Source organism: Priapulus caudatus, unplaced genomic scaffold (assembly GCF_000485595.1).
Source record: "Priapulus caudatus unplaced genomic scaffold, Priapulus_caudatus-5.0.1 Scaffold73, whole genome shotgun sequence".
In the NCBI taxonomy this organism is placed as follows: domain Eukaryota; kingdom Metazoa; phylum Priapulida; class Priapulimorpha; order Priapulimorphida; family Priapulidae; genus Priapulus; species Priapulus caudatus.
In genome coordinates, this window is record NW_014577134.1 from 42,362 (window position 1) to 53,157 (window position 10,796).

At 41.1% G+C, this 10,796-nt stretch overlaps 2 protein-coding genes across 6 annotated transcripts in view; one reads left to right on the forward strand and one right to left on the reverse strand.

Moving 5' to 3' along the window:
* LOC106821444 (tripartite motif-containing protein 2-like) overlaps positions 1-9,417 on the reverse strand; it is a 42,520-nt gene extending 33,103 nt beyond the window's left edge. The window contains exons 1-3 of one of the 5 annotated variants that reach the window (XM_014826247.1): positions 9,335-9,417; positions 6,020-6,111; positions 831-882 (exon numbers count right to left, since the gene is read on the reverse strand). In XM_014826247.1, the coding sequence (XP_014681733.1) occupies positions 831-881 (51 nt within the window). In that variant the 5' untranslated portion in view covers position 882; positions 6,020-6,111; positions 9,335-9,417. The other 4 variants (XM_014826249.1, XM_014826254.1, XM_014826250.1 and 1 more) reach the window with 4 other exon arrangements.
* A 43-nt stretch (positions 9,418-9,460) lies between these two features.
* Positions 9,461-10,796, forward strand: part of LOC106821437 (dol-P-Man:Man(5)GlcNAc(2)-PP-Dol alpha-1,3-mannosyltransferase-like) — a 6,404-nt gene continuing 5,068 nt past the window's right edge. The window contains exon 1 of the mRNA XM_014826232.1: positions 9,461-9,676. Within this exon, the coding sequence (XP_014681718.1) occupies positions 9,469-9,676 (208 nt within the window). The 5' untranslated portion in view covers positions 9,461-9,468. The remainder of the gene's footprint in view (positions 9,677-10,796) is intronic.

Consider the following 10,796-nt stretch of genomic DNA (forward strand, 5'->3'; position numbering starts at 1 on the left):
AATATAATCAAGGTCAAGGTAAAAGTCAAATAAAGGTCGCAGTGACCTGGTTTTGGTACTCTGCTCACCTTCTCCCCAAGATGTGTAAGTATACCAAGTTTGGTAGCGCTAGGTGAATTAGGGGTCGAGTTATAGAGCGGAAGGGAAATTGTCTGCGGCGGCGGCGGCGGAAGAGACATGAAACCATAGTATCCCCGCCGACTTCGTCGCGGGGGATACAATAATAAGCTCTTTCACACGTCAAACCACAATCAGTGCTGAATACATGCATGTACACGTTAACCTTGTAGCGGGAGGGGGGAATCCAGAACCATATCAAACTAATTGCACTTGTAGGTGTGTTGACAATATCGTATAGTGCGTAAATCTCACAACCACACAGAATTGTGCTACTACAAAGGGTCAACCACTTAACAGCTCCACCTACTGAATAGTACATGAATAGACAGACTAAGAAACCAGAAAATAAACGCACCGGTGACAGATGACATGCTGCTCGCAGGTCAGGTGAAAATTACAACACCGAGACGCATGCACACACACCTGACCTGTTTAAAATTAGGCATAGGGGACTTTACTAGAACATCTAGGAGGTGCCCGGTGATGTATCACTCTACTTAATCATTGCGACTGCCACCGGTCTAAGAACACGACGAGAATTAAATGAGTTAGACACACGAATTCCTGCCTGCGTGTCCGAGTCAGTGCAAATAAATGGCAAATCAACCGTGTTCAAACCGACAGACAGACTGACAGACAGATCGACCGACAGACGGACGGACAGACTGATCTAGAAACCAAATTCACACTGATGGCCGGGGACGCCATACCTTCGACAAAGTCTTAGAAATGGTTACGTCAACATCGTCCTCAGCTTTCATCCTGAAATCACCAATAAAAGAGGACAATGTCAATACTTCGAATACCGATTTCCATGTACTGATGAATGCACACTATATACAATACCCACTTAGCATTAGCAAGCTAGTGTAACATGATAAAAATATTATAGAAAGAGGGCGTGGGTGCGAGGCTACCAATTTATTCGTGGACTGCATTTTAAGATATTCGAGTACTTCTTACATTGAGAGTCGATTTCATTTTGCTCAATGGCAGCATTTCACAATACACGTGTAAATAGTGATATATGCTAACAGTTTCATTTTCAGAGCTGAGCTATGAAATTCAGTATGTGTTGTCACGTATTTTACCTGCCATAGACCATTAGAATGTATAGACTGAACGCTGCCGTTATATGCACAAGTTTTGAAAATAAGCTGTTACAGGCTTTCATCCACTTACGAATTTACATTGAGAATAAATACGCTAAATGTATAGCATTTCAACGTGGTAATCGGCGCACAGCCAATAACAGTATAGTGTAAATGCCTGCTGCACACAAAAGCATTGAACAGGTATGAGGAAGTTTAATAACCTCCTGCTTATTTATACATGCAGGTAGATTCCTGTTTGAACAGGTACATTTTACCTTTTACGCGCCTCATAAAAGCGCATAAATCCTGAAGGCAACCCTAAACCTGGGGGTCATGCGATGTAATTAACAGCATACTTCAAAAGTCCTGCCCCCCCCCACAAGATTGCATGACAAGCTTGCAGACGAAACAGGATTTATGTGTATAAATACAGCACACATGAGGCGTTGATGAACGGCGATTTTCTTATAAAAACCGCCGAAAACTATCTCGGCAGCAAGAAGTGGCGTAGCTGACTAGATTCTAACTGCGCTCTACCACGCAGGGAGCGATCCCCTACGGAGCACACGCTCACCAGCAGACCGTTTGCGTGCGACAACATGCGCGCAACTGTATATGTGCGCGCGCATGCAGTCGAAACGCAAACTTTCATGAATCGCACGAGAAATCAATCGCCTGTTAACATCCCGCCTGTACTGCATGGCAGGCAGCGTAAAAACCCGTCTGCGAGCAAATAGCTCCTCTACTCCACCCTATCCATCGACTTACATCAGCTAAAACGCACATAGGAGCATCGAGCAGAAAACTTTCCCACCAACATTATCACTCTTTCGCGGCAATGTTACACGCTGTTTTAACAAGGGTCCGTTCGTTGTCAGAAAGATATAGTCTAAATTTTCATAACTTTTATAGCGAAACGACGTGAAAATAAACTCCTAGATACTTCTAGTAGTTCTACGATTGTATTCATTTTGATTCGCGGATTGCGATGTTTTTGACAACAAGTCGCGGTTAATCTACGCGCTGCCACACGTTGGCAGGGTGCCAAGTGCAAACTTACCGGGAAGCCAGTCATATCTTCATCAGCTGAGTGGACCAGATTGTAAACGCTAATGAGCAATGCACATAGCCTATCAGCACACTTAAACCAAGAATGTATGTACGCCTGCCTGCATGTATGCCTACCTGCCTGCCTTCCTGCGTGACTGCCTCTTATTCTTGAGCTCTCTTATTCCTGTCGTTTGTGCACAGGGCGGGCGTGTGGTGTACTTGTGTGTTGCAGATGAGCATTTGACCGGCATTTACGGGTAATTATCGGCAATAATAGGCGAAATAGAGTAGAGAAACATTAAGACTTTGGTAGTAAATACATTTCGTGTTTATTTACCTTTTTATTTATTTATTGAGACGTTCGAAGTGCCTGTGTGCCCACCCGCCTGTCTACCTGCCTACCTACCTACCTTACACATATCAAATCATTTAAGAGCACACGCGTGCACGCACTTACCTGTGACTATACACGGAAACGCAAACACGCACGCACGCACGCACGCAAACACGAGCAGTAACGTACGCGCACACGCACACCTACAGGCACGCACGTACACACCTGCGTTAGCACACAAGCGCACACAACAGGCCACGAGGTCCGGTCGATCACCTCCGATACCCCTACATACATACACACACGCACAGGCGCACGCACATACACACGCACAGACGCACGCACATACACACGCACATACACACGCACACGCACAGGCGCACGCACATGCACACGCACACACACAACGACCTACCGCATCGTCACGGTGAATCGTGCGAGAAACAATCGCATTTCACGCTCAGTATGCATGACCACCCAAGTATAGGCACGGGAAGCAACGCCCCACAAAACTTTCGATTTCGCCCGGGATTACCGCCTAGCACTTATAATTACACGGGGCTCGACCGTATGGGAGAACATGCAGTAGCTTTCACCAGTGCATTCGAAAAAAAAAGTTCGAAAAAGCGGAAACGGCGAGAAAGCGGTTCTTGCGACGTACCTACAGACACACCTGCATCTATACATCCATCATTTTATATAACCACCGCTCAGCTATAGGTCACTAAGTTGACGCATATTACCTGATACTGATAGGTTTCCGAATGGCATTAACATCAAAAGCATCCCTCCGCGCTAAGACACGATGGCAGAATGACTTGCACGCGGCCGGCACGTATATACTCACTACACAGATAAGGCAGCAGCGGAGAAGGCTGCAGCCAGCCGCCGACGACGTACGCTCAGCTAACGTGGTGAGCTAGTAGTAGTATATGGCGAAGCAAGGCGCCTACATTACCCCCGCGTGCCACAAATAATCAATGAGCACACGAGCTTGCGTGGCGTGGAACGGTCAAACACTCCCACAGGGGTGGTTGAGAGTTCCAGTTAGCAGGTCTCGACACGCAGTGACGGCGTATCGCATCACAATTTGCAGGCATTTGCACGTGTTTTAGCGCCAAGTACGATTTCATAAACCCGCAATTTTAAAAGGGATTTTCGTCTTGCCGATTGGCGTTATATTTACCGCAAAAATTGCTCCCTCGCTCATACCCCCACCTCCCATTGCTCACCCTATCCATCCATTGTATGCAAAGAGACAGAATACGTTGCCATGCGTACGCATAGCTTGTCCGCGCTCTCTCCTCTAGTCACTTTTAGGACGTCAATTCACATCAATTAGGACATCATTCACGCAGCACCACTCCTAGCCGAGTCTCTCAACATTATATAACTGTTAGATCTGCACACCAATGGAAGAATATCCAAATCAAAAATCTATACACACACTATCATTGGCTTACTATTGGCATAGTGACCATTACTGAGTATATTCCATGTACATACGCGTTTACAAGAAATATTTCGTATTCGTATGCCCATATAAAGGTATCTTTGGCAACGGCGCATATATATATATATGATTATTTATGATACCACACAATTCGAAAGTTCCATATGCACAGAAGTGTATTGAAACTTCATGTTATATTTCCACAGTTATGTAAAACATTGTGGAAAAGTAGGAACAACAAAACATTTTCCACGGTGACAAAAAGTATTGCGTACACTCTAAATAACGAAGACATGGACTTCGTTGGAAACATTGGAAACATGAGTCATGACACATGACACATTGGAAACATGGAAGATAACAACACGGACTGATGAAACAGGAAAACATTATAAAGTACTTGATATTTGAGCAAACCAAAAAAAATTAACGTAAAACTGTTTTGATTGTGCAGAAGTGATTAAAGGATCTTCATGATTTAACCTACCCAATGCACTTCCGTACGTTTTACATGGTGGATTCTGGAATGGGAATATCAACCCGTGCATCAAACATTCATATAAAGACGACCATGCAACGCGTTTGTTTCCAGGCACTTATTAAAATTATCCACCAAAAATTACAAATTTCCCAGCGGGAAAGAAAAGGCTCCACCCACTTTCTAGATAAAATCGTGTAACTCAAAGTTGAAACCCGATCAAATTGAATGCAGCTGTCAAAATGCTTTTTTAGACATCCTCTCCCAACCACACTATTTTGGTACCCCCCACAAAAAATACAAGACGGTGATTGATCATATCGCAAAACTAGCTAATTATAATCTACTAATTAATACCACTAGTTCACAGTCGGAGTACTGCCTCATTACTGTGCAGTGTGCACAGGTGCGTGGTAATATCAGGAGTAAGATAATATAGGATAAGATCCTATATTATCTTACTCCTGGTAATATGTGTACAACGGTCTGTAAATACCATCAATTACTACTCTTAGTTATTACCTAATTACATTGCAACAAGTTAACTTGCTACGGAATATGGGTGCTCTGAGCTCTCCCTATATTGTCACACCTACCATCAGTAAAACTGCTTGCATATAATGCTAAAATCAAATTGGTTAATAGTTATAGTTTCAAACTGAAAGCGCTTTCTGTGTGGGTCGGTTTGCGTTGGTGTGTTATAGGTTCGTATCATCAACAACTACATGTAAATTCCCTCTCCTTATCAGATATCCAACTAACCAACCACTAAACTATAGTAAGAGATGAAGCTAAATGGCATTCTGTAATTATTGATGCACATATGGATAAAAAAAAAACACCTACTAGAACTAACTATTAAATGCAAGTCATATCTGTATTTTTGTTATAGCATAATATCAAATGACACAAATTGTAACCTAAATACTGTGTTGATTTACTACATGACAGCGATACACAGATGTAAAAGACCACGCACCCGAGTCCACAAGTGTACACATGAGTACACAAGTGTACACATGAGTACACAAGTGTACACATGAATACACAAGTACTATGTCGTATCTCACACTCAGCATTTCGATTAGTGTGGATACTATTGTTGTAGCAATGGAGTCTTATTGAATTTTACAAGAAAATACGCTATCAGGAAAAAATCGGAACCGGCACAACCAACCTGTCCAATTTGTCCGACCTTGCGTTGTCACACGTAGCAAGTACAATAATTTTCATGAACACAACACTTTATATTGTATTGTTTTTTGAGAAATGTGCCTATCACGCACACACACGCAACATGCACACACACACGACTACCAACTACCTACAGGGAGAAGTATACATGAATTTAAATCCTATTTAAATATAACACCTAATTTGACTTGTAATCTGACGAAGATTACTGGTTCGTTGTCATACCCATCTCAAAAGAAACTGAGCTCCACTCAAGCCGTCACCATGTTGCTTTGTTAAAATTCCCACAGACATACCTTCAGCACTATACAGCAAGATCTTTTCTCATGTCTATTCTCTGGCCTTCATGATTACGGTGGAAGCTGGTTGAAATCAGTCCAAACTGAAACTGATATATGGTTATCCTGTTATTTTACAATATACGTGCAAAAAGTACAATAGAACATGTAGACACGTAGTTTTTTTAATTAGCATCTAGGCATATTACTTAGAAATTTTTATTTTTACTTTAAATAATAATTACTTTTAATTCGGTTACTTCATGGTATTTGCTAAACTGTCAAATATCTTTTATATTCAAACGTCATTCATACTATACCTTCAAGAGCTCATCAACTAGCTTTGTGCACATAAAACAGTTCATGAGCCCTTGATGTATCTCAATAGAATACGTCATATGGAACAACATCTTATTAGAACTAAATTTATGTCACTTAGCATCAACAAAGTCATCTGAATCATTATTTAATAGATGGCCTCACAACGAATTACTTAACCAACATTCAGTATGGCTATAAATTTCCAAAATGATCTACTATTATATTTGACATTATTTGTACAACTGTGGATGCAGTTAAGACAATGCTGCTCACAAACACCCCTAACCGACAAAAAACAACTAAGAGGTAATGCAAAATTAATAATGTAGTCAGCATAATGTAGTAGCACCACACAAAGGCACATGGGCTTTTAGATTACTGCTGGTGCTGGCGTGCCAGATGTGGCCTATCCCAGAATCAACAAAAACTGTGATGGATGTGCTTTGTGCTGGTCAGAAATCTAAAGATGGAAAAACCCCTCTGGCATAATAACTGTGTAAGCGTAACATGAACTGCACGTGTCTTTCTAGGACCTGACGTAAAACTCGAAGGTATAGAATCATACATACAAACGCACACATGCAAGAACGCACACACAAACACACGCAATTGAATACCAAACATACTTGTATTTAGCTCAACCAATGATAATTGTGGCAGCAGGAGTATGTGTGTAGAGCTCAACTGCATGTCTATCAAATTGCATACAATGAACAGGTACACAACTTTCAAATATGATTTCTCCCTTCGCTTATGTTTTTAATCGTTTCAGCACTAGCAATGTCTAATTAAGAAATACCGAGCACAAAAACCTTAAACAATATTGGAACTGCAGAAGCATTTGGAACCATCATGAATGTACAAATGATGTACCAATAAAATGGTCATAATTGCATTATAATGCTAAAATTTAGGGTTAACTTATTATATATCATTGCAGTCCAGCAGTGCATGCATTCTAGTGCTAAACAAGTCCCACGATTGAGATAGAGCAAATGAAGAGCAAATGAAATGTGAGACTTTCACAAGTGCCCTAACTGGCTTGAGATATGAAAGTCATTGCTACTAATTGTATGTTTACTACGGGTGTGTTTGTTTGGCCGGATAATTGATATCGATCACACAAAACCTATGATATTGCCCTTTTTTGACTGATTCATGATCCTATTGCTAAGGATTCAACCAGATCCAATATGGCATGTGAAATTAGCCAATCAGTGCTCACTGTCACTTATGCAACGTGCTGTAATACTAGTCACAATTTACAGGTTACTCAATGTCTCTTTGTTTGGAACGGATCTGTCTGATCAGGATCGCTTGATGCTGATCTGCCCAAAGAAATGCAAACCCACTTCCAACAGATCACGCTCCCCTGTGACCTATCACAGGATGGTTCATAACTAACAACAAGCAGTGATTGGCTGAGTCACATGCTGCCATATTAGATCCCCTTGGAATCCACCTATCAGCAGAGTCAGCAATTTGTGATCCGGATAAGTGATCGGCCTAAACAAACGTGCAAGACTACTGGATACGTCTGATCCAGATCATATGATCAGATCCACCCAAACAAACACGCCCATGGTGTGTGTCTCTGGGTAGATTACCATCAGTGGTATCTATATACTAAATAAACATGCCCAACATTCATAGCTACAGAAACCCATGTTACTATTGGATCTTATGTTGTTATAGGTAACATACATCAGGTTTGTCAGGTGAAACAGAAGGCTGTTCATAATAATAACGCACAAAGGGTTGTTGTCGTATCAGGTACTACATATATGTACCCAAGGTAGTTTTAGGTTGTTTAGTATTATGTTTATATTTTTATATGAGGTATGTTTAGGGTTAGGGTTAGGGTACACTTCTGTAGTACAAGTCTGGTACACTTTGTGTATACATATATGTACCTCGGGTACACATATGCAGTACCTGATACGACAACGACCCCTTCCGCAATAATAACTGTAAGCACCATATCTTCCTGCAATGGCAGTTATTAAATCATAAAAATGCAGCAGATGAATTCGCCTGAGGCAGCAATGAGAACAATAATGAATACAATACATGCAATTGAAGCAATAATACATGCAATTAGTGACATGGTCGGTTCAAGGATAGAGATGACATCCAGGACGGTGATAGAATAGGATCAGGAGTAAGATAATATAGGATCTTATTATACCTAGGATACCTAAGATACCTAGGATCTTATTAAACCTATATTATCTTACTCCTGATAGGATGATGTTTATTTAACAATGGACATGCTCTCTATCTTTGAGCCACATGGTCTTGCAATGCATGACGGTTCTTGGAGCTACAGATGAAGTACTAGTACTACTACTTTCGTACTTGTATCTTGTACCTTGGGGTCCTTCTCTTGTATTTCACAAGGCACTGATTCTCTCTTTGGAAGACTGCAACGGCCGGAGCAAAGGGTACACCGACAGCAGTATACGAGTCGAGCGACATGCAGATACACTACCTTAAATTATAAGCATTTGAAACATAGGCACTACTACTAGTACTACTACTAGTAGGCTTACTAGACTAGAGCTGCAAGTTCAACATTGACTGAGTCAGTGAGTGGGATTGCAATAATTAGGTACAATAACTGAAGTGAAGAGTGCACAACTGCAAACGTTATATGAAGCCTGAGCATTATCTTGAGCCTGAGGCAAAAACTCATATACATATATACCAACGATATGCATTTTATAGATACTAGGCCTACTTCAGTATCAATGACAGTACAGTAGTAACTAGTAGTAGTAGTAGTAACTAGTATACTAGTATGCGTATCATTATCAATCATGTAAAGTTTACACACCAGTCAGTGAGGCTAGTCACCAGTCACCACAACATACAAACCACATACAACCACATACAACATACAACCACATATACAATGCCAAAGATTTCACTAAGTTCAAGAATTAGATGTTCTTTGTGAAAAGTCTTATGAAATAATTTACCACAAGCCACAACAGATAACGAAATACTTACGGAATTAAAACATTCCAAACGTAAGGACAGACACTCAATCAAACAGAAAGCTCATCAATATATCAGGCGGAGCTTCATGGGTACAAACTAACACCAGATGTCGCACATGTGAGCATAGTCGTGACATCACAAGTATGGCTGCGCCCATGAAGAAGAAACATGTAACAAAATTATCCAAAACGAAACGACGATTGCAGAATTTCGCGAAGCAAATTTTGAAGTTCAATTACAGGGAATACTGTAGTAGCTTACTTTTCGACCCACGTTTTACTTGGACTGTTGCGGCACTTCTCCTTCTAGCTGAAATAGTTGTGAATTTATTGGTTATCAACCATGTCAAATGTAGGTACCCAGACTCACACTCACACTCACAGTCAGGCACTTGCCTTGGACCGTCTCAATAAAAAAAATTAATGGTAAATAAACACGAAATATACCAAAGTCTTCATGTTTCTGGGCTCTCTTATTCATGTTGTTTGTGCACAGCGCGGGCGTGCGGTGTACTTGCGTGTTGCAGATGAGCATTTGACTGGCATTTACATTATACAGGTGATTATAGGCGAAATAGAGTAGAGAAACATTAAGACTTTGGTACATTTCGTGTTTAATTACCATTAATTTTTTTTATTGAGACGGTCTAAGTGCCTGTGCCCAGACTGTCACTATACTGTATCATGTATGATTGATAGTGTCTATGTATTGTATATGTGTCTATGCCTATGGCTAAAGGCTGGCTATGTATCAGGGGCGTAAATCCGTACCGAGGAGTGGGGGGATGATCGGCGATAGACATCACATACTAGCACGAGCACAAGCCCACAATAATTTATGCACACGCGCGCGATCACGCACGCACAAACATACACACGCAAACGAACAAACAACAAACACACAGACGTACATACATTTATACATGCATACATACATGCACGCACATGCCAAATTTGACAACCATAAAGAAAAAAATATGGACATATTTCGAAATACTGACAGCTGCAAACTGTAGTGTTTTATTATAATGAATTCCGAAAGGAAACGGCACCCTTTTAACCTCGGCTGCCACAGGCAGGCCCGCGTGCCGTAGGCATGCCAGTGCTAGGGGGGGTCTGGGGGCATGCCCCCCAGAAAATTGTGAAATATTTAAGCCATTTTCCTGCAATCTGAGGCATACTGTGGGCCATATTCTCATGTCTGATGACACTATCTCAACCCTAGACTCAACCCTACAAGTTAGGATTCAAAACACTTTCATGACTTTTCAGATAGCGTACACCGTTAGGTTACTATAGTAATAATACATGTATTAAAACACAGGTAAGAATTGCAATTTCTCACAATTTCACGTGTTTTTGTATGTTTGCAACCATACTTTTTGGCCATTTGTGAGTCTGGAAACATTTTCTTGAAGAGTTCATTTGCATGGTCTGCCGCCCTCAAAGGCACATTGTGTTCAAGTAAATAA